Source organism: Schistocerca nitens, chromosome 8 (assembly GCF_023898315.1).
Source record: "Schistocerca nitens isolate TAMUIC-IGC-003100 chromosome 8, iqSchNite1.1, whole genome shotgun sequence".
Classification (NCBI taxonomy): domain Eukaryota; kingdom Metazoa; phylum Arthropoda; class Insecta; order Orthoptera; family Acrididae; genus Schistocerca; species Schistocerca nitens.
This window is the reverse complement of record NC_064621.1, coordinates 99,344,905-99,370,417: the sequence shown is the minus strand read 5'-3', so window position 1 is coordinate 99,370,417 and position 25,513 is coordinate 99,344,905. Positions and strand designations below refer to the sequence as shown.

The 25,513-nt window shown below is 40.3% G+C and overlaps 1 protein-coding gene across 1 annotated transcript in view; it reads left to right on the top strand.

Annotated features, from left to right (window-relative positions):
* The window catches only part of LOC126199422 (modular serine protease-like), a 270,462-nt gene that overhangs the window by 142,492 nt on the left and 102,457 nt on the right, over window positions 1-25,513 (top strand). The window contains exon 5 of the mRNA XM_049936340.1: window positions 6,461-6,667. Coding sequence (XP_049792297.1) covers window positions 6,461-6,667 — 207 coding nt within the window. The remainder of the gene's footprint in view (window positions 1-6,460; window positions 6,668-25,513) is intronic.

Below are 25,513 nucleotides of genomic sequence, written 5' to 3'. Positions count from 1 at the left end.
AGACAAATGTTACCAGGCTTCAATTTATGCAGTTCCATTTTAATGCATGTTGATTTTGATACAGGTTTGTGATTCCTGCAAATTCAGTAAAGTTTATGGTACACAATTCATGACTGTGTGGCTACATTTTTCTGGCTGCATACACAGTGCTGAGAATGTAGCTGACTTCACAACAGATATTGTCAATGTGTAGTTTAATAATGTAATTTTTAGTGTAAGTCAATATGTTCACCTTTCATCTATTTTCTAAAAGCAATAAAGCCCCCATTGGATCTGTTATACCCCTAATACTCAATCCAGATATGCATACATGGAAAATAAAGAGACTTGAAATAATCCACTTTGTCAGTTTCTGATAATTGTTACCTAAACTGTACCATGTTCTGCAACACAGGACATTTTCATAAGTAAGAAAATTAATTTATATAATTTTCCTTCTCATCCGAAACAGTAAGTCTCCCTGACCTGCACTTCTGGGTGACATTCCCAAAATCAACCCCTTTTTTCTAGACCTCTCTAGTAGTTTTCTTTCATCCCTCTTCCTTCCCCTTCAACCATTATACCTGCAGTAGGAACCACTGGCTCCAAAAACTTGCCAATTACAACCATCTTTTATGTGTGTCTTCTGCCGTCACTTGGTGAGTAGATTTCTTTATCTATCCAATTGAATAATTTTGTCAATAACTTTTCACTGGTGTGATGTTACATGGTAATGCTGTTTCAGGTCAGGAACATGACAGCCCCATGTGTTTTTATTAGCAAAGACAAGATCCAGTTATTAGCCAGCAGTGGGGTATATAAAATCACCTGTTCTGATTGTGACAAATTTTACATTGGTCAGTCAGGGAGAGATATATCAACTAGGCTGGCTGAACATTAATGCAGCTGGAGGTTGCAGAATTCAGACTCTGCATTTGCTGAGCATGTACAGAGTGAGGCTCACAACTACCAGCCAGTGTCCCATGTACTTCACTTAGCAAACAAAGGCCATAAACTCAACCTGCTGGAAGCCCTGGAAATTAACAAACATCTTGCTTATAGTCCAGATCTCATCCTATATGACCAGACACAGATCAACACTTCCCCTCTCCTAAACTTCATATAATCATCTCTGTTGTTCATTACTTCCTACACTCTCTCTTCCTTCATATTCACATTTTCCTGTATTAATCAAGTTGTTTTTTTTAGTTGAAGTTGTCTTTGTATTTCATATAGACTATGGTTTCAATAGTTAAGGCTTTCTTTTAACTGGTGCTTGTATTACTGTCCATGTTTAACACCCCTTGTAGTTGTCATACCAAATACTGTTTATATTTTACTTTGTTCATTTATTTCATGAAAACTGTTACACATGCACTGCTTTGATTATAATGATAATGTTAAAATGCAGTATCACCACACTCTCAAACTATAGGTTCTCTCAAACACCTCCATTTTCCTGCATTTATTTATTTCTCTGTATCTTATTGATATTGCTTAAGTTCCTCATGTATTCTGTAGTTACATTTATAATTGTCTCTTCTATTAATTGGGTTTGTGCATCACTCTCTCTGTTTCATACATCCTGATGTAGCCTTATCTAATACTAATTTTATTTTATTAGTTTTGTTTATTAATAGAAACTGTTATGTAGGCATGCTATTCCTATTTTGTGCTAAAGGTTTTCCTGTCTACTCCACTGTTATTTATGTACTGTTCAATTTTTACATTTTTCATTGGAAAGATGTTACTTACTGTATGTTTCTTCAGTCTAGATGTGTTACTTCTCTTCCAATTTTGTTTACAAACCTTTTAACTTCTTTGGTGATAATACTCAGTAAATGTCTGAAGATGGCCTTGTAAGCTGAAAACCGGTTAACAGTAAAAGTAATATTGTAGAACAAAAGCAAACTGGTGCTTTTCATTTATTAATTTAATTTTTCTTATTTAGTTCTACCATAACTGAGGCAGTGAAATCATACTTTCTTTCTCTGAAAAGAAGTCTTTAAAAACCCATAGTAAGCTCTTTTGAAGGTTGTTTTCCAAAAGTGGTTGTGCTGCTGAACATCATTGTGTATCAACATGCATTTTTGAGAATTTCTGGAAACTAGCATCGTCCTTTGCATAATCAATGAGCAATTTAAGCAAATTGCAGTCTGTGATTTAGTTACTGTAGCAGATTTTTCTATCTTAACATATTGTGTCACATGTAATTTTCCCTGAAAGAGGAGTGTCCCAATACATTATCTGCATTTATTGTAAATTAACTCTGTATTTGAGTTTGCTAACAGCTTAATTAAAATTAAAAGATTTTAGGAAACTAGTCATTTTTACCACAGGTTTTGTGTTGCTTTAATAGAAATCTCGCTTCGTGTATTTGCTTCAATTCTTATAGGGCATTAACACATTTTTAGCTCAACAGATTAAACGATAATAAGTGGCTTTATTTAATGTTATTTGTTTACAACCTTGTAGTACACTGCACCATCCAGAATGCAGCCCACTGTGAATGCTGTTCTTGAACACAGTATGAGCTGGTTGACATTCGCAAGCAGCTGGAAACCGCCATAACTACAGTCAAATAATTGGCAGCTGCTGCCAATCAGTGTGTAGGAAGAGCTCCCAAGAACCATTTACCTGTGATACTTGTACCAGAGGTACATCAAGTACTGTTCTCTCCTGTGGATCCCATCTCCTCTGCAGAAAGTACAGGATCTGTCATTACTTGTTCACTTGGCAGCAAATGATGTGTCAGTGGTAAGTCAAGGCATCTTGTACAGAGGAGATGGGGACCAAGAAGGACACAGGGTGTTGTGCCCAGTCCCATTAGCCAACAAGTTTGATGTGCTGTCTTTCACTGAAACTCAAACTGAGCCAGTGGGGCTCACCTCTTATGTATTCGGGAAACCTTTTTTGACCAGTCTCAGGAGGAAGCAAAAGCAAAAGGGTAAGGAGTCTATTAATTGTCAGCAGTTCAGACTTACAATGAATGATGGAACCCCTTAGGAAAATGACAGCCAGGGCCAGGAAAGGACACCAAGTGTAGTCCTTGTGTATGCCTGGGGGACTCATTTGACATGTCGATGAGGCTATACCAGCAGCCATTGAGGAAAGAGGGTGCTAGCAACTGCAGATTGTGGTGCACATTGGAAAAAATGATGTCTATTATCTATGCTCCAAGATCATTCTTGGGTCATTCCAGGGTCTGGCAGAGAAGGTCGAGAAGATCAGCCTTGCACAAGAAGTTTCAATGCGGCTCACAGTTTGCAGCACTCTCTCCAAAACTGATTGTGGCCCTTTGGTTCTGAGTTGAGTGAAAGGGCTGAACCAGAGGCTTCAAAGGTTGTGTGACAAGCTATGCTGTGACTTCCTGGAATTGCACAATAGGGTTGAGAACTCTAGAGTCCCCCTAAGTAGGTCAAGTGCATAATATGTATCAGAGGCTTCTACACAGGTAGCTGACTTTATGTGGGGTGCACATAGGTTTTTTTTTTTTTTTTTTTTTTTTTTTTTTTTTAGGTAATTCTTCATCCAATCCAGCAATCCAGATAACAATAACTGTAGGAAACCCAGAAGTATCAGTGTAAGATTGAGAGAAATGCCTCCTAATGGTAAACTACTGAAGCATTCATAACAAAATGCAGTTTAAAGTGCTTATGAAAACCAGTGAAGCTCATTTAATATTAGGTACAGAAAACTGACCGAAACCTGAAATTGGTAGCAGTGAGATTTTCAGGGAAAATTTAAGTGTATATCAAAAGGATAGGCAAATGGGAAACTGGGATGGTGTATTTGCTGCAGTAATTGAGGAACTCAGATTCACTGAGGTAGAAATTAAAGTTGCTTGTGAGATTATTTGAGCATGACTCAGTGAGATTGTCTGGGCATGACTCAGTATCAGGGGTGGGCATAAAATGATAACAGGCACCTTCTATCACCCACCACTCATCTCCTGATGTAATCAAAAACTTTAGAGGGAATATCAGTTCACTTGTGCATAAGTTCCTCAATCGTATCGCAATCATTGGTGGAGACTTTAATCCTCAGACAATTAACTGGGAAAATCACAGTTTTGTTAGTGGTGGGTATAATAAGACATCCTGTGAAACTTTACTAAATACCTTCTCTGAAAACTACCTAGAACAGATAGTTAGGAACCCCACTCATGATGGAAATATATTGAAACTAAAGGTAACAAATAGACTTGACATCTTTGAGGATGTCTACATCGAAACTGGTAACAATGACCGTGATGTGGTTGTGGCAACAATGATTACCAAAGTACAAAGGACAAATAAAACAAGAAGAAAGATACATATGTTCAGTAAAGTAGATAAAAAATCAGTATTGCCACATCTCAGTGAGGAACTTGAAACCCTCAGCACAGGACAGTTCACCTGTTTATCTGTAAAGGCTGTTCATGGCACCAAAGTTAGCAATCAGTCTTTGGTGAATGAGAGTGGAACTGAAATTGGGGGTAGGAAAGCAAAAGCTAAAAAGCTTAAGTTCATTTTCAAATGTTACTTTACAAAAGAAAACCCAGGAGAATTGCCCCACTTTATTAAATCCTCATACCACTGAAAAGATGGATGGAATAAGTATTAGTGTCAGTGATGTTGAGAAACAGCTGATTGTTAAAATTGAACAGAGCTCCAGGGCCTGATGGAATCCCTGCCATATTCTATGTTGAATGTGCGGCTGAGTTAGCTCCTCTTCCAACTATAATCTGTTGAAGATCCCTCAGACAAAAAACTGTGCCCAGTTCTTGGAAAAAGGCACAGATCATATGCGGCTACAAGAAGGCTCGTAAAAGTTATCTACAAGACTACTGCCCAGTATTCATGACATCATTTTATTGTAGAATATTAGAACATATTCTGAGCTCAAGCATAATGAGGTATCTTGAACAGGATGACCTCTTCAATATCAAACAGCATGGTTTTTAAAAACATCAGTCATGTGAAACACAACTTGCAATTTATTCACATAACATACTGAAAGCTCTGGATCAAGGCAATCAGGCAGGTTCTGTATTTCTCAATTTCCCAAATCATTTGACTCAGTACCACACCTACACTTATTGTCAAAGGTATGATCATGTGGAGTATAAAGTGAAAGTTGAGACTGGATTGAGGACTTTTTGGTAGGGAGGACGCAGCATGTTATCTAGGATGGAAATCATCAACAGATGTAGAAGTAACTATGGGTGTGCCCCAGGATAGTGTATTGAGACCCTTGCCATTCATGTTGTACATTAGTGGTCGCGCAGTCAATATTAATGGTAAAATCAGACTTTTTGCAGATGATGCAGTTATCTGTAATGAAGTACTACCTGAAACAAAGCTGCATAAATATTCAGTTAGATCTTGATAAGAGGAGGAGGAGGAGATTTAGTGTTTATCGTCCCGTCGACAACGAGGTCATTAGAGACGGAGCGCAAGCTCGGGTTAGGGAAGGATGGGGAAGGAAATCGGCCATGCCCTTTCAAAGGATCCATCCCGGCATTTGCCTGAAGCGATTTAGGGAAATCACGGAAAACCTAAATCAGCATGGCCGGAGACGGGATTGAACCGTCGTCCTCCCGAATGCGAGTCCAGTGTGCTAACCACTGCGCCACCTCTCTCGGTGTTGCAGAGATTGGGAATTTTCTTTAAATGTTCAGAAATGTAAAATTTTGCACTTCACAGAATGAGAAAAACGTGGTATCCCATGACTATAATACCAATGAATCTCTGTTGGAATTGGCGATCTCATACAAATACCTGGGTGTAACACTTTGTAGGGACATGAAATGGAATGATCACATAGGTTCAGTTGTGGTTAAAGAGGCTAGTAGACTTAAGTTTATTGGTAGAATACTCGGGAAGTGCAATGAATCTACAAAGGAGATTGCTTGCAAATCAGTTGTCTGATTGGTTCTACAATATTGCTCAAGTGTGTGGGACCTGTGCCAGATAGGACTTACAGGGTATATTGAATGTATGCGGAAAGGGCAGCACAAATGGTCACAGTTATGTTTAATCTGTGGGAGAGTGTTATAGAGATACTGAAGGACCTGAAGTGAGAGACTCTTGAAGATAGACATAAAATATCCCGAGAAAGTCTATTAACAAAGTTTCAAGAACTTGCTTTAAATGATTTCTCTAGGAATATACTACAATCTCTTATGTGTCACTCACATAGGGATCATGAGGATAAAATTAAAATATATACTGCACACACAGAGGCATTCAAACAATCATTCTTCCTGCACACCATATGTGACTGGAACATGAAGAGACCCTAATAACTGGTACAATGAAATGTACCCTCTGCATTCATCTCATCGTGGTTTGCAGGATACAGATGTAGATGTATACGTAGATTCATTAATATACATGATAAAGTGGAGCTGTGAATGCTAGAGTGTGACATGATTAATTAAGGCAGTTATTGAAAATCAAGAGTAGTATATTATGCTCAACATCATTTTGTGTTTCAGGAATGTGTCCTAGTCTTGCATCAGAATCAATTTATGCTGAATGTTTCTATGGTGAATCGAGGTTCACTTGCGACTGGGCAGTTCTCCCTGGAACAAGAGCAGTTGTGGATTGCAGGTTGTATTATACATCAGCAAATAGACTAAAACAGAATCTGACATGTGGACATGATGGTCGGTGGGATAGTGAAGTCAAGACATGCAATCCAGGTAAAACTTCATCAGAGGATTTGCAGCACATTTCAGTCTGAAATAAGCTAATAGTATAAATATGACAAGGAATTTCCTGGTAGAAGATTATAAACAAGATTGACAACTTGGTACCTATTAGATGAATCATCCTCTGAGATAAAGTATACAAATGAAGGCATATCAAATATAAACTGAATTTAACTCTGGTGGCAGTGGTGGTGGACAGGAGTAAGGGTGGAGAGAGAGAGAGAGAGAGAGAGAGAGAGAGAGAGAGAGAGAGAGAGGTGGGGGGGGGGGGTAAGAGAGAGAGAGACCTGTGTGCTGGTATTGTGCGCACAGATTTGGGACTGAAGTGCTACAGCTCAGCTAGGATGAGGGATGGCATTTGGTTAGTGAGAGAGAGCAAAAATTCGGGGAGTAGGAGGCAGAGTTGGGGAAGTGTGGCTGACAGCTGAGATGGAGGTAGCAGGTGGATGGAAATGAGACATGGGCACTGGCAGAGTTGAGGTCATACAGTGGAGAGAAGATGTGACTGAAAATGATGACATGGAGGAGGGGAATGGGAGGGGCTGTCAGAACAGAGTCTGGAAGGCTGTGGGGAAGAGGTTTGTGGTGAAAGCTGAGTGAAGTGAGGGTTTTGATCAGGGTGGATGTGAGTTTGAGGCAGGGGGCTAGTGGAAATGTACGTCAGAAGGGTTATAGCAATGAAGGATGTGTTGCAGGAACAACACCTGTCTGTGGGGTTCAGAGAAACTGCTGTCGGAAGGAAGACCTGTACATCATGGGTCACAAAGCAGCCTCTGAATTCCTGCATGCCATACTTGAGCAGTGTGTTCAGCCACCTGGTAGCCGGATTTGCTCTTGGTTACAATTTGGCAGTGGCCATTCATTCAGGTGGACAATTGGTCTGTGGTTTTGCCCACATAATATGCTGTGCAGAAATTGCAGCAGAGCAAATATGTGACTTTGCTTCATTCACAGGTGGCCATCCCTCTGATGGGATAGGAGAAAGCTGGCCTGAAACAGAATGTGCTGGGTGGCTAAATCTTGTGCTGGGGTCTTTCACATAAATATCAGCCATCTGACAAGAGGTTGTGAGTGGGCATGGCATAAGGGTGGACCAGAATATTGTGTAGGTTGGCTGGGTAGTGGTATACCACTTTGGTGGGGTGGGAAGGGTTGTTCGTAGAATGACTGTCATTCCTCTCTCATTCCCTGGTATAATGATAAGTACTCGAAGCAGATACGGTTAAGTTGTTCCAAACAGGAACGATAGTGGGTGGGTGTTGTGTGGAGAAGGGAGGGGGGAATGCTACCATGCAGTCAGTTCTTGGGGTTATTCGAGGTTTGCTACGTCTGAGGATGGGGGTTGCAAAATCTGTAATAAATCCGCAGACAATGTTCAAGGATGGGATCTCTCAGGTTTCTTGGAGCAATTAATTGTAGTGTATAATATGGAAACAATAACTCTGCAGAACATGTGGAAGCACACCACCAAGTTAAAGTATAGTGCTTGCTTGTAATGGCTTTGGTGAGACCTTCAGCATATTGGACAAGGGAATTCTTGACACAGTAGATAAGCCACTGGCAGGTGGCCAGATGGTACGGGGGGAATGACATTTTGATGTGGAAACAATGACAGCTACCAAAATGAAGCTAATCTTTAAACAGTTAATGGGGCTCTGTGTAGATACATATGGAGCCATCTGTTATGTGGAGGTCAACATCCAGGAAAGAGGCACATTGGGTTGCGGAGGACTGGCTGAAACAAATGGGAGAGGTAGTGTCAAGGCTGAGGAGGAATGAGGGTAATGTGTCATACCTTTGAAAGCGTAAAAGCTACTGTGTCATGCACCAGCTCTGCACAGTAGTTTATGTCAGCATCACCACTGACTGTCTGTGCCCCCACTCCCCCCTTTTCTCCTCAAACGAATAGCTACCATCAATCTGTGGTAGAGAGCAGAGTCAATGGACAAGTGCCCACTAGTGGAACATGATGCTGAATGCTACTTACTCAATTTCAGTTGGTGCTTCATAGACCATGCTCTCTGAATCCTCCTCCCCCTTCTCCCCCACCCCCAACCCCAGTACCAGCTTTTCTGAACTATGTATGTGGGAGTTGTTACTGCTGCACTTTCTACATTCCTGTAATCTCCTAGCTTGAATCTCTGGTACCCTCCTGCTCGCACCCACTCCCACCCTGCAGCATGACCCACACTTCACTCAGCTTGTTCCCTCCTGTGTGCTGTCTTCCTCTGGGTCACCAGCCACAATTCCCCAATACTATCCCCTCCCTTCTTGTCTCCTTTCTCTCCTCTCCTACTCCGTCCAACACAACCCCTCACTACAGTTGAGCTGCAGAACCGAGTACAGGCATTGTGTATTCAGCCGGCACGGTCTCTCTCTCTCTCTCTCTCTCTCTCTCTCTGTGTGTGTGTGTGTGTGTGTGTGTGTGTGTGTGTGTGTGTGTGTGTGTGTTGGTGGGGGAGTGGTGGTGGGGGTGGGTGAGTGGGTGCACACACACACAGTCTTGTTACATGCCATTGACATCTCAGCTCCTTTGCTGTTTGGATATTTGTTACTTTTGCTCGTAAATTATTGTAAAGCTAGTAATTTTTATGATGGTGAAGCTAGTAGTGTTTCTGTAGGGCAGGTTACTGTGTAACTACAAATGTGGTGTGGAAATGTGACACTCCCTGAATTCAATAATTTTGAAATAACAAGCATCTGTCAACAGACTGATAAGACACAGAAGAGTTGCTTATTTCAAGAAATAAGGACTGTGAATCACTATTTACTGTCAAGTATATCCAGTTTTGACTATCTAACTGGTTTTGGAACTGCAGCATGTATATTTCAAAATATTCACACATTACACAATGGTCTTTCTTTGTGTACCTAAATCCAAAATTCCTTAAGGCTTGCGGCAGTAATGTGGGAAAGCTTGTTAATGGACTATGTATTTTTCCACTATATGTTTAATTTTTCAGATCCTCTTCAATCAAAAAGAGTAGTTTTCTCTGTAACCTCAGTGTCTCTGGGCAAAATCTCTTTAGTTAGATCCAATTTTTTTAATCAACATTCTTATTTATTATGTGCTGAAGTCTTGTACATTTTTCTTCTGCTGTTGAGTGACATGAATAAAACGTAGAGTACTTTGTAGTCTCTACGATTCAGAATTAGTGCCTGCTATTTGAAAAACAAATAATTAGAAGCTGAGAATAGGTAGATTTACCCTGTCCACTTGAAAAATGCAAGTAGATTCTACAGGGGTTCATACAACCTAAGGGCAAGATAAATCTTGTTTTTCACAGTTTGGCATCTTTTGCCTGTTCAAGACAAATCACAGCTATTTTGTGTCTGCCTTCACCCCTGCCCTCTTCACCCATTGTACTCATAACAACAATAGTTTCATGTTGAGGATCATGATTGATGATGTGCAGATCATGCTAGTTTTAAGAGCCAGTTATTGAAATGTCTTCCAGTGAAAGTGAAGATGCCAACAAGGACACAGTTAACAAAGCACAGTTTGACAATTTGATATCAGAGCACATGATTGTATTACAAAAATCTATAATACCAAACGTAGTGTCAGAAAAGAAGAATCCTTAAAATACTATTGTACAGGAATACTACCATTGAACTAGCAAACAGTACAGTGTTGCACAGCTTAGTAAACTGTTCACTAATATGAAGAGTCAAATAAAAAAGAAAACTGATCTGAGAAAAACAGGAAATAGACCAATTAAACTTGAAGATTGGGAAAAGCATTTCTTAGTATTGCTCTCCCAGGAAAATAATCCTATTTTTAGAGCTATTTCAGGTAGCATCAAGCATGTATCAAATGTTGCTAAAAACTGAGATGCAAATGAAGCTCAGAGAGAAATGTCATACTCAGATGCATGCCCAGCCTGTGCTCCTGTGGCAAGAAACTGAAACCTTAACATATGTTTGACTTGGGGGTGAAAACCATTTTAGCACATTAAATTGAAGAAACAAAAGACTGTCATTATCATGAGTTCAGAGACTTCTATTGTTCAAATAATTGGATTTCAGAACCATCAAATATAAAACCAAAACAAAAAGCTAGAGAAAATTATAGAGGATAAATCTACTCAAATGGATTATTAGTATAAAACACAAATATTGTATTATTGAACATCTTGCATCATTATATACTTTTGTCATTGTCTAAAATAAATAAATAAAAATACAAATTGTACATTTTTCATGCTGTCCTGTAATTGCATGACTTCCAGTTATAATTATGGTGCTTATTACATTTGAATAGTACACAATTAAACAAAGAAGAAACATCTAAATAAATCCAAGGATTTGCTGCTCTTCTGTTCACCATGTATGTTGCTTCCACTGCTTTCCAGCTGTCTGTCAGTAGGCTCATCTTCAGTAGGGCTCTCACTTTTGCCATTGTCATCATCATCACTATCATCATCTTCTCCTTCTTTTCTTCTTCTGCATCTTTTATGCCCTCAAATGCTACTGAAAGTGACCTTTCAGGTGGTTAGAGATATTGTGTAGTATAGCGCACATTACTATTCCTTTTGGGACGCTCTCTAAAGAAAGTCTTACATAGTTACCGATGATCTGAAATATTGTTGCTTCAGTTGACCAAAGGCTCTCTTCACTATTGCTGTTTTTCTGACATAGACCAAACTGAATCATCGCTGGTCAGCATTTCTTGTTGGCTTAAGCAAAGTGTCTAACTATGGAGATATTCCACACTATGAATCATGAAGCAAGCAAGCATTCCTGTTGTAGCATGAAATTATATTACTAATTGTGCTGTGTCTCCATATTCTAGCATCATCTATGGTGGCCTGCACATGTATAGAGTTGTAACCTTTGTAATTGATGTATTCATTGCCGTGTACTTCTGGTTTTGTAATTTCTATTTGACTGCAGTGTGAAGCACCTATAACAGTTGGGAATTGAAATATTTTTTTGCCATTCTAGCTTAGACATATTAATTTCCTGCCTTTTAGATAGACATTGCACACAGTCATGGGCTTTTTAGACCGTCTGATTAGTAATATCATTCACTGTTTTACATGCATTTTCTGGTCAGCTCCAAAATCCTTGGCCACATTGGTTTGGACTCCATGATTGCCCACAAAATTAAGAAGCATCTCCACCCAGATTCAGTAAGTCAACACTCCTCTAAATGTTTCTTCACATACTCACATGAAGTCCACAGTTAAAAAGTCAAAATTTTTAGTTTCAAATTGTAACAGTTCTTTGCATCCAAATCTGATGTTGCTGTTGTGGTCTTCAGTCCTGAGACTGGTTTGATGCAGCTCTCCATGCTACTCTATCCTGTGCAAGCTTCTTCATCTCCCAGTACCTACTGCAACCTACATCCTTCTGAATCTGCTTAGTGTATTCATCTCTTGGTCTCCCTCTACGATTTTTACCCTCCACGCTGCCCTCCAATGTTAAATTTGTGATCCCTTGATGCCTCAAAACATGTCCTACCAACCGATCCCTTCTTCTAGTCAAGTTGTGCCACAAACTTCTCTTCTCCCCAATCCTATTCGATACCTCCTCATTAGTTACGTGATCTACCCACCTTATCTTCAGCATTCTTCTGTAGCACCACATTTCAAAAGCTTCTATTCCCTTCTTGTCCAAACTAGTTATCGTCCATGTTTCACTTCCATACATGGCTACACTCCATACAAATACTTTCAGAAACGACTTCCTGACACTTAAATCTATACTTGACGTTAACAAATTTCTCTTCTTCAGAAATGATTTCCTTGCCATTGCCAGTCTACATTTTATATCCTCTCTACTTCGACCATCATCAGTTATTTTACTCCCCAAATAGCAAAACTCCTTTACTACTTTATGTGTCTCATTTCCTAATCTAATTCCCTCAGCATCACCCGATTTAATTTGACTACATTCCATTATCCTCGTTTTGCTTTTGTTGATGTTCATCTTATATCCTCCTTTCAAGACACTGTCCATTCCGTTCAACTGCTCTTCCAAGTCCTTTGCTGTCTCTGACAGAATTACAATGTCATCGGCGAACCTCAAAGTTTTTACTTCTTCTCCATGAATTGTAATACCTACTCCGAATTTTTCTTTTGTTTCCTTTACTGCTTGCTCAATATACAGATTGAATAACATTGGGGAGAGGTTACAACCCTGTCTCACTCCTTTCCCAACCACTGCTTCCCTTTCATGCCCCTCGACTCTTATAACTGCCATCTGGTTTCTGTACAAATTGTAAATAGCATTTCGCTCCCTGTATTTTACCCCTGCCACCTTCAGAATTTGAAAGAGAGTATTCCAGTTAATGTTGTCAAAAGCTTTCTCTAAGTCTACAAATGCTAGAAATGTAGGTTTGCCTTTTCTTAATCTTCCTTCTAAGATAAGTCGTAAGGTTAGTATTGCCTCACGTGTTCCAACATTTCTACGGAATCAAAACTGATCTTCCCCGAGGTCTGCTTCTACCAGTTTTTCCATTTGTCTGTAAAGAATTCATGTTAGTATTTTGCAGCTGTGACTTATTAAACTGATAGTTCGGTAATTTTCACATCTGTCAACACCTGCTTTCTTTGGGATTTGAATTATTATATTCTTCTTGAAGTCTGTGGGTATTTCGCCTGTCTCATACATCTTGCTCACCAGATGGTAGAGTTTTGGATTCATCTTTAATAAAATATATTTCTGAAATAGTTTATCAAAATTATTACAGTACTATATACGTACTATGTTCCACATCAAAACATATATCGTACTCCATTATCCCCTTGTTAAATTTGAATGAAATAATGTAATGAAATATTAAAAGTACACACCTTGGTTAATTATTAACTCCTGTAGATGGCTAAGAAAATACGTTTTTGTACACTTTGTGCCAAACAGATTTGAAAAACTGAAAGGCAAAGGTAAGAGTTTGTTACGCCATTCTAAAAAGAGTCATGACTGAGATCAACAAAACTTCAACAGTCTAAGCTTAGTGTACTGCTAGAAAATTCTTGTCCATCCCTCCCCTCACCTCGGTGTCCCGGCCCCTTCCCGGTCAAATTTTTCTGTAGATTAAAAGGTACAAACCAAGTGCTTGATGAAGTTCATGCCTAAACAGGGGTAAACAGAAGGAAATAAGTAATGCCTTATTTAAGAGTTCTTTAATGGAATGATATAGTTGCTATCACTGTTTCATTGATTGGTAAATGGGTGAAACTCAATTAACCATCCTGACACTGAAACAGAATCAAAATCTGTTGCATACACACTTCTCGGATCACTTCCAGACATTGTTTCTATAAGAACACCAGACATTGTTTCTATAAGAACAAGGTGGAAATAAGTGGAAGATACTTGTGAGGAGTCACCAGAAATAACCACCTGAAGAAGTCATGTTGTGCTATATACACATCATGATCTGGCAGCAAACCTGAGAATGTTCAAAATAGAAATGCTTGAAAACAAATAAGGAATCATAACATAGCAGAATTTGTTAGATTAAAACAGTGAAAATAGCCTCTTTCTTAGTTTGTTTATTGATTATTTCTGCCAGAACAAATCATCCCAAGTGATTAAAAAGAATGCAAGTCCTCAGTGCTAGTAAGTAGTTCTTTCATACTGTTTGTGTAACACAGTTTCTCCAGAGGGAAGTGTCCTCAATTTATTTCCACACAAAAATTGAAGGGCAACTTATACAGCATTGGCAGTTGGTGGTATTGATTAACACTGATAAAGTCAATAAAAATTGTAAACAGTAGAAAAATATTTACAGTAACCATTCACATGATTAGTGATAATTCTTTTCTTTCTGCCAGTCTAGTTACACACTTAACATAATTCCTTGAAGCAATTTGAAATGGAACAAACTCAAAGGAATTTTTTAGGTTTGGAGGTGGTGGAGGTGGGGGAATGAAGCATTGCTTTTTGTGCAAAGATAGAGTGTCTGTAGAACATTAACAATGGAGACCACATATGAGACTTTAGTCTGACCTCCTCCTGAACACCAAGATAACACTTGTGATCTGTAGGTCAGTGAGAAAGTAGAAGGTCAAAGTGATTCGGATATGCTGTCAGGTTTTGAACTAATTGATTTTGCTCTGCATGGTTGTGGTATAGAGATGCTTACAGAATCAAGACATAATGCTCATATGATAAATTATAAAAGATGCACACACCATGGACTCCCACTGGTGACTCCTGGAGCACTAATGTTTATCTCTTTGGAAAAGTGATTCTGGGCCCTTAACATGGTGCTATGCCATAACATCTACAAGTCTCCAGTATATATGGGAAACTGAGTAAGAATCCCCCCATGATGATTAAGAAGCTGAGCTCAGGAGAGTGACAAGACCTTACTGTGATACACTGTACAGCTGGGTACATTTGCTTGTAAAACCATTACAGTGTGATCATGTATTGTAATGTGGCATTATTAACTACTACTCTGAGTCCTCTTAAGTACCATACGTCATGACATGACATGACAGATGCTGAGTCACAGATGGGCACAACAAAAAGACTATTGAACAAGTAAGCTTTTGGCCAAAAAGGCCTTCATCGGAATTAGACTACATACAAACACACAAATTCATGCAAACGCAACTCACACACACATGACCACAGTCTCTGACTGCCGATGTCAGACTGTGAAGAGCAGTGAATGACAAGAGAAGCAATCTGGGTGATGGGGGCAGGGAGGAGGCTGGAGTGGTGGTGATGGTGGCAGTGATGGCGGGGGGGGGGGGGGGGGGGGGGGGGGGCGATAGCAGAGTAAGGATGGGGGATGGTAAAGTACTGCTTGTGGGAGAGAGGGTAGGGCAGCTAGGTGCAGTCAGGAAGTTAGATGGTGGTCAGTGGGGTGGTGGGTGGTGGGTAGAAGAAAAAGAGAGAAGTAAAAAGACTGTCGGTGCATTGGTGAAATAGAGGGCTGTGTAGTACTGGAATGAGAAGATGGAAGGGGATAATTGTGTAAAGGACAATGACTAATGAAGGTTGAGGCTAGAAGGGTTACGGGAATGTAGGATATATTGCTGGGAGAGTTTCCACCTGTGCAATTCAGAAAAGCTAGTGTTGGTGGGAAGCATCCAGATGACAAAGTCTGTGAAACAGTCATTGAAATGAAGCATGTTATGTTGGGCAGCATGCTCAGCAACTGGCTGGTCCAGTTGTTTCTTGGCCACATTTTGTATGAACTATTAGTGAAATAGTAATGTTTTCTCTGTTATACACAATGGATTGGTAGATGTTTTATTGGGCATCATATTTGCCATTGACAGTAGAGATTTTTTTATTTCATAATTACCATTTCAGCCTCAATGGATTGGTAGATGTTTTATTGGGCATCATATTTGCCATTGACAGTAGAGATTATTTATTTTACAATTACCATTTCAGCCTCAAGGCTGTTATCAAGTGCTGCTGCAAAAGATTTTACTTCAACAAACTTTAAAATCTTCCAACATACGTTGTAGCAAAATCCATTGCAAGAGCCCTTGATAATGACCTTTTTGACAGAGCTGCAATTGTGAACTAAATAATCTCTGCAGTCAGTGGCATATAACATGTCCTTTAAAAAGTTCTACATGACAGTGAACCCATACTGTGAGAAGTTAATAAGATCAGTGCAGTAAGGATACAAAGTTTTTAAAATGATTTTCTAAAATCGGCCTACTGATAGTTATTATTCTTATGGATCTTTTCTGTTATTTAAAAATTTTTCCGATTTTTGTGCTTTTGATCCTTTTGAATCCCATAATTAAGAACTGAATGTAACTAGGTTTAATATAAAAAGATATAATTTGTTTAATTCAATGAGGAAAAATTTCTGATTGAAATGATTTTGATCTTAGGGGATGACCTTCCCGAACTCCTCTGATTATTTCCTCTTTCTGACTTAAAGAAATAGCCTGTAGTTCAGGAAGTTAGGAATGTCTGATAAGGTGAGGCAGCTGGGACATGCCACTCAAAATAATACATCAACAACAAGCAAATATCTTGAGGTACAGATTTAGCTAAGCTACAGTTGACAATGTGGCAAATTTTCTGATGTATGCAAGTAATTTCTAACATTAATAGCTACCAAATTGTAACACGAATCTTTATAATTGATCTATACACTTTTATGCTGTGACATTGGGAAAAGCAATAGAGAAGAACTTAAGGAATGTAACACATGTGACACTAGGTCAAACAGTGACAGGATAACAGAGCTGCAAAATGCTGTCCACCAAAAGCGGAGGAGGTCTCACAGTCTCATATACATGTCTCCTGCTGTACCAAATGTGAAACCCACCAGTCGAGGCTCTGCTATACTGTTATAGGTTTTGGAAAAGTCAGTCCTGCACAAATTTAGGCTTTTACGACTTATACTACAGTCAAAAAAGTGGATATGGTGAATGTTGCTAAAATGTTAGACCAACGGTGCAGTTATATGCTGAAAAATATCCTTATCATACTGAACCCACATGATCTTTCTCTGCAAGTACTATAAAAGAAATTTGACAGACTGATAATGTGAAGAATAAAATTTTCCACTGAAACAGAACAGCAACTGGTGAATGAAACATTTGAGCAACAGTTAGAAGCGGTCTGCATATCACTACAAGACAGCTTACATGTGCAAGTGTGACCAGCTGAAGGCATATTCTGCAAATATTGCATTCCAAAACACTTCATCCTTTCTACATTTTGCTCCATTAATAGCATTGTGGCACTGATTACATTATCAGTTACAGTTCTCTGAATGGTGACTATGGTGCATCATTCCTATGTAAGATTTTTTGCTGGATCATCATTAAAAAAACTGTGGGTGAATTAATCTTTGCAATATAAAGTACTGGAAAGTTCTGGAAAGTTGAAAATGCATGCAGGCTGAGAGAAATAGATAAACAGTGACCACGGTCTCTCAACATGGGCATTGGCTTTTGAGGAGTTGCATCATTTATTCCTGTGTTTATTACTGGGACTCTCTGTTACTATAAATATCTTCAGTTCATACAGACATGCTTCCACAGTTCTTGTAAGACATCACAATGGAGATGTGTAAATTGATGTGGTACCAACATGATGGATGTGTCACACACTTTGCTGAGATGATTACAGACTTCCTTAACAGAGCAATTGGGAATTATTGTGGCAGTTGTTTTGGATACACAAAATGGGAAAATGGCCCACATACTCACAAGACTTAATACTGTTTTATTTTCTCTGTGGTAATATTTGAAACAAGAAGCCTACAATGGGAATACAGACTTCCAGAGACAAACAATGCCACAAAGTATGGTCCAGTGCCGTGACAAGCCCAGATGATTTTCATTGCAGAGTACTATCTGTCCAGAATCACTTTGTAGTGAATCTCAGTGCACAGAGTCAACATTTTGAAACTTGATGTGGTGGACCATACCTTCATTAAATTTTTGCTTACATTTGGTACAGTGTGGTAGACATAGCTACAATGTTTTTCATGACTGAATTCTCAGATAAAAAATTTTCATTTTGCTTGCTCTGACAGATTCAGAAAAAAACCTAAGTTTTTATGATTGCCTCTATTGTAGTCAGGGTCTATGTCTGAGATTCCTGCAAGGCTTCCACTTTTTTGCCTTGAGGATGGCCTGTGCTGGGACGAACAACACCATGCTGACATCATGGAAATGGCAGAAAATGAGATGATTGTCCTACATGTCCATATATTATGTTTGCACTCTCTATCCTGCATGACTTGTAGTAATATCACTTGCATTAGGTGGTGAACTAGGAAAAGATTTCCTCTTTCTCTATCAAGTTACACTTCCATGCTTTGCTAAGTGCACAGCCAGTGTCTGTATTAAAGTTGTTTTCACATAATGTAACTTCAATTGCTTACTCAGTCTCACAGTCCCAATAGTTTGATGCATGAACAAGAACTCTCATTAGTTCAAACAAAATTTTGTGTTTATTATCAGGCCATTCTCAGCTACTGCTGATTTTGTGATCCTGTATTTAAGGTGATGTTGATGCTCACTGCTGTGATCAATAACAGTTCATGCAGACTGGCCCACATAAAGTGCTGCCACACTCCCAAGGAATATTGTATATCCCTGGTACTTTCAGGCCAAGATTATTTTTAATGGGCCGCTATATTTCTTTAACTTTCCTGTGCAGTCAGATGACTGGTCTGATTCCTTGCCTGTTTAGGACTCTCCATGTCTTACTAGCTGTTGCACAACAGAATGCAAGGCAAGCTATGTGTTGGTTCCCCTGGCTCAGTTGAAACCATCATATCTTGGTTTCATCAACAGTGGCAACTTAATATAATAGTATACATAACAAAATTGTTGACACCTATAGTTGGGTGCTGTATTCATCATGCTAAGAACTCACAAATGTTCATTCATGTCATAGAGAAGATGAGGATAGGCCCATGTGAAATTTTGGTGCGCCTCAGCATGTTCTCCCTTTTTACCAAAGTACTAGTAGGAGACATTAATGGTATTGGTTGCTCATTTTCCACCTGAAATTTTAAAATTGATTGTTGTACACCTTGACAACCACTCTTTTCTGTGTGATGGAAGTTATTTTGAAATACCTGATGGAACAGCCATGGGTTTGCTACCGTCACCAACAATATCTAATTTTTTCATGGAGGCTTTTGAAGAATGAGTGTTGAACAGTGCTCCTTTCTGTTCATCCTACTTCTTTTGATATACTGACAATACATTTTTAATATGGCCGAGTGGCAGTGAGGTGCTGCAGTAGTTCATCGACCGTATGAATGGTATACATGATAAGATAAGATTTGCGGCAGAGTTGGAGAAGAATGGGGAGTTACCTATTTTAGATGTGTTGCTCAATTGAAAATTAGATGGATGACTGAGCCAGAAGGAAGCTGTGCTGAACACCAAAATACACAAAGCCAGGACTATTCCTCACAAAGACCACCTCAGCTCTGAGATTAACCATCTGATGATGGTGTTCAGAAGGAATGGATATTCTGCCTGTTGTAATTAGTCAGTGATGTGGGATAAGCCAAGAAACAATGTCATTCGACGCACCTAGGAGGACCAACACATAACATGGCTTGTATTCTGTGGTGCAAGAATTAGTAAGATATGGAGAGTCCTAAACAGACCAGTCATCTGGCCATCCAAGAAAATTCAAGTAATCTTGCAACCCGTTAAAAATCATCTTGACTTGAGAGTGACAGGGATTTATAATATTCCTCATGAGTGTGGCAGCACTTATGTGGGCCAGTCAGTATGGAATGTTGCTGATCACTGTGTTGAGTATCAACTTTACCTTAAATATCTGATTTTTGAAAAATCAGCTGTGGCTGGGTGCAGCTTCTTAAATAAACAAAAGGTTTCGTGTGAACCAATGAGAATTCTCGCTCACACATCAAATTATTAGGACTCTATGACTGAGGAAGCAGTTGAGATTAGCCTATGTAAAAACAACTTTAATAGAGGCACTGACTATGCCCTTAGCAATGTGTAGAAACATGTACTTCAAAAAGAAGGAGCACAAAAGAAGACTACTCATAGTTCATCAACTGATGCAAGTGATATTACTGCAAGCAATGCTGGATAGAGAGCGCTGACATAATCTATGGGCATAGTTGGTGACACCTCATTATGCACCATTTCCAGGATGTCATCATGACATAATCCAGTCAGTCAGATGCCATCTTCTGGGCACAGAAGCGGAAGCTCTGTGCATTTCAGAGCAGCCAGACATAGCCCATGATGACAATGATGGAGGCAATCATCGAAAGCTTGGGATTTTATCTGAGTGTGATAGGGCAAGTAAACAGACCGTTTTAACCTAATACAGTAGACATTTGTTGGGCCTCTTTTTCTTATGGTAAACACTGGTTGGCAGTGCTGCTCCCTTGTTACTATTTGAACAAGTTCCACACCCATTATGATAGCAAAGCCTTTTTTTTAAGGTTCTTTCCAAATGTCACAAAAAAGCATATAGATAGACTTTTTTTAAAAAAAAGAAAGAAAGAGTTGATGTCATTATTTAGAAGCTAAAAATGTTAAAAAATTAATTGTGTAAGTCATAAAATTTGCTGCATGCCCCACTTTATTAAAATATCACACCTGAACATTCACTACCTGACAGGTAAAGCCCCCCCCCCCCCCCCTCCAGTAAACATTGTCTCACCGGCAACTGTGGCCGAGCGGTTCTAGGCACTTCATTCTTGAACCGCACGATTGCTATGTTCACAGGTTCGAATCCTGCCTCGGGCAGGGATGTATGTGATGTCCTTAGGTTAGTTAGGTTTAAGCAGTTCTAAGTTCTAGGGGACTGATGATCTCAGACGTTAAGTTCCATAGTGCTCAGAGCCATTTTTGAAACATTGCCTAATGTGAATGTTACTTTGCACATGTACACACCATTGGTAGGTATGTAAATGATTAGAGTTGCAGTGCTTTGTGACAGGGAAATGACCACAACAATAGATTGGTGTTGTTCATGTTTAGTGTTGTTACCAGGGCAGATAGGGTATATAAGAGATGTGAATAGCATTAGAAGTTGACTGATCACTGTGAAGGATACAGATATGCTGTGTACCTGTGTGAAACATCATTATCAGCAGATGACAATAAGTTAAGTGCTTCATTGTGTGTCTCCATTTCCCTGTATGGTTGAATCATGTGTTAACCAATTTTAGAGCATTTGGATATGCCACAGACATAGCTATGGAGGCAGTGTGAGTGAGTCAATGCTCTATCTGAAAACTTCGCTCTAGGTATATCATTTAATTTCTACGACTAAAGTTCATCTTCCATACTTCCTGACCATTCATGCAATCTCCTCCGCCATTCCCCACTGCCACCCTGCACGTTTTCTTGTCAGTTGTTTGCAACACTTTTCCATTGATTTATCAAACAGTGGAAGATCCAGGATGAAATATAACAATATTATGAAGAGGATAGTTGCTACTCACCATATAGCAGAGATGCTGAGTTGCAGATAGGCACAACCAAAAAGGCACACACACACACACACACACACACACACACACACACACACACACACACACACACACACCAAAATGCAACTCACATACACATGACCACCGTCTCTGGCAGCCGAAGCCAGACTACGAGCAGTAGCACATGGTGGGAGAGGAAACCAGGTGGGGTTAAGGAGGAGGCTGCAGTGGGGAGGGGGAGGAATAGCAGGGTAGGGGTGGGGAACAGTAAAGTGCTGTCAGTGGGAGCATGCAGGGATGAGGTGGAGAGTTGGTAGGGCAGTTAGGTGCAGTTGGGAGGTTAGATGGAAGGTGGGGGTGAGATGGAGTGTAGCAGAAACGGAGAGAAGTAAAAAGACTGGGTGTGTTGGTGGAATAGAGGATTGTGTAATGCTGTGTAAGGAAGGCACTCAATGGGTAACAACAATCACTAACAAAGATTGATGCCAGGAGGGTTATGGGAATGTAGGATATATTGCAGGGAGAATTCCCACTTGCAAAATTCATAAAAGTGAAAAAATACATAAGTTATAAACAAAATCTACATTATATATGTATTTATTTGCATTTTTTTTTCCAGCACCATGGATCTTTGCTGTTTCCATCTGCATCAATACAGAAAAGTTTCTTATCACTATCAAGAACTCAGTCCCATATACTGTTCCTGCAATGTTGCTTGGCTCATGGAATCCCCCCAAATTGCCTTACCATCAAATTATCCATCTCTGGCTGCCACCCTTCCTTCCACAATGACCTCCATCTGTTCAGATTCTGCCAGTCCTTAACAGAGACCTGCAAAACCATGTTAATCAAACCTGAACCTCCTCACAATACCTTTTCTCCATCTGTAAAATTCTCCTGCTATGCAATCCCAAAAAAGTGGATCCCATATCACACATTGAAACTCTTGCCCTCCAGTAACTAGTGTAACATGCACATCACCACCTCAAAAAACTCTCCACCCTCCTCACTTCCTACTGTCACCTTGAACTGCCACTGTCCACCACCTCTACAACAAACTCCAATCCTCCCCCACATCCTCTCATGGCTGACAAACACTGTCTCACAGACCTACTAAATTTACCTGATCCTAAAAAATACCCTCCCACCACCATACAGAATTCAGCACCTAAACAATCCCAAAATGCAGTTTTGAACCTTTCCTCCAAAAGCCTTAACCCCATAGAAATATAGGTCCTTTCCAAAAACCTCATCTCTTTCCCTACTCCCAAATTCAATCATGCAAGACTTGTTAAAGACCTTTTCTCCTTCTCCTGGTCCCTACAGTGCAAACACCTTTTTGCCACCAACCCTACCAATCAGACCCAACCAAAGAAAAATGTTGAATGCCGCCTGATTCAGTTCACTCCTCCATTCAACCATGATCCACCCCCACTGCCCCCAAATCACCTCCTGTTAACTTTACAAAATTTCTTAACCTCAAACCGCACCTCACCATTATTCCCCAAATCCCTCAATGTGAAACTAACCTTACATCTGCAGAAAGAACCTCAGTCCACCACCTAAAAACTGATCCCAACTGTATAATCCTAACTGTTGACAAAGGCTCCACCACTGTTCTTTTGAAATGCGAGGATTACCTTGCAGAAGGACTCTGCCAGTTGTCAGATTCATCCACCAAGAAACCCTACCACAGTGACACCATTCCAGAAATCCAGCAGGATCTTCAGTCTCTCCTCAAATTCTTTGACCCATCCCATAACCTCTCCTTGGGGCCCATCTATCTCTCCTCACCCCTACCACTCCTTGAACTCCTACCTTTTACATGCTTCCCAAAGTCCATAAACCCAATCACCGAGGACACCCCATTGTGGCCGGTTACTGTGCCCCCACTGAGAGAATCTCTGCTCTCATAGACCAGCACCTTCAGCCTATTACCCATTGCCTGCCCCCTTGTATAAAAGAGACTAACAGCTTCCTCCACCAACTCTCCACAGCTCCTGTTCTTTTAGCACATGCTGCCCATGGCTGTATCATAACTGAACATTCCCTTTCTCAATGCCCAACAGATTCCAAACCAACAACCTCCTTCCTAATCGCCATGACCAAGTATATTCTTATCCACAATACTCCTCCTTTGGAGGCATAACCTACAAAAAATCTGGGGTATGGCTATCTGAGATGGAACCATCCTGTGCCAGGCTATTTATGGGCCATCCAGAAGAATCCTTCCTGAACACCCAGAATCCCAAACCCCTAACCTGGTTTATATTTATTGATGACATCTTCATGATCTGGATTGAGGGTGAGGACACCCTGTCCACATTCCTCCAGAACCTCAGCACCTTCTCCCCCATTTGCTTCACCTGGTCCTACTTCAACCAACAAGTCACCTTCCTCAATGTTCACCTCCATGTCAAAAGATGACTACATCAGTACCCCTGTCCATATCAAACCTACCAATCACCAGCAATACTTCCACTTCGATAGCTGCTGCCCATTCCATACCAAGATGTCCCTAAAATATAGCCTAGCCACCAGAGGCCATCACATCTACAGTGATGAGTGATACCTCTCAAAAATACTGAATGTCTCACTGAGTCCTTTATGGGTCATAATTACCCTCCCAACCTTGTACAAAAACAGGTTTCCATGCCCTATCTTTCCAGTCAGCCTCATCTCCTGAAATCCCTTTGTCTGGCTAGACAGGAGTATTCCCCTCACGGCTCAGTACAACACAAAACTGGATTACATTCTCTCCCAGGATTTTAACTACCTCTCGTAGTACCTTGCAATGAGGGATGTCTTACCCACTATCCTTCTCAGCCTTTCCACAGTGGTAGTACATCGCCCACTGAACCTACACAATACCATCATCCACTCCTGCACAACCTCTGCTCCCAATCCCTTGCCTCATGGCACATATCCCTGTAACTGACCTAGATGCAAGACCTGTCCCAGACATCTTCCAACCACCAGCTACTCCAGTCCGGTTACAAATGTCACTTTTCCCATCAAATGCAGGGCTACCAGTGAAACCAGTCATGTGATCTACAAGTTAAGCTGCTACCACTGAGCTGCATTTTACGTGGGCAACCAATAACCTGTCTGCCGCATGAATGGCCACTGACAAACTGCAGCCAAGAAAGAATTGGACCACCCTGTTGCTGAGCATGCTGCCAACAACATTCTCCATTTCAATGACTGCTTCACAGCCAATGTGATCTGGATCCTTACCACCTACATCAGCTTTTCTCAGTTGCGCAGGTGGGATCCCTCCCTGCAATATATCCTATGTGCCTGTAACTCTCCTGGCCTCAACTTTCATTAGTCATTGTCCTTATGCATCTTGCCTTTTCCCTGTTCCCATTCTAGTACTACACAGAATTCTGTTCCACCAATGCATCCACAGTCTTTTAACTTATCTTCTTTTCTTCTACCCCCCCCCCCCCCCAATCCCATGTTCGCCATCTAACCTCCCGACTGCCCTACCCTCTCTCTGCCTTGTCCCTGTACACTCCCACAAACAGCACTTTACCGTCCCCCACTTGTACCCTGCTATCCCTCTGCCTCCCCACCTTACACCCACCATTCAGTTGCTTCTCCCAATATGCACTGCTGCTCACAGTCTGGCCTCAGCAGCCAGAGACTGTGGTCATGTGTGTGAGTTGCATTTGAGTGTGTGTGTGTGTGTGTGTGTGTGTGTGTGTGTGTGTGTGTGTGTGGGCGCGCGCTCTGTTGGATGAAAGCTCATTTTGTGACACATATTTTGTTGTGCCTATCTGTGACTCAGCATCTCTGGTATATGGTGAGTACCAACTATCCTTTTCATGATATTGTTTAAAAACAAAGATGATGTTACTTACCAAACGAAAGTGCTGGCAGGTCGATAACACAAACAAACACAAACATACACACAAAATTCTAGCTTTCGCAACCAATGGTTGCTT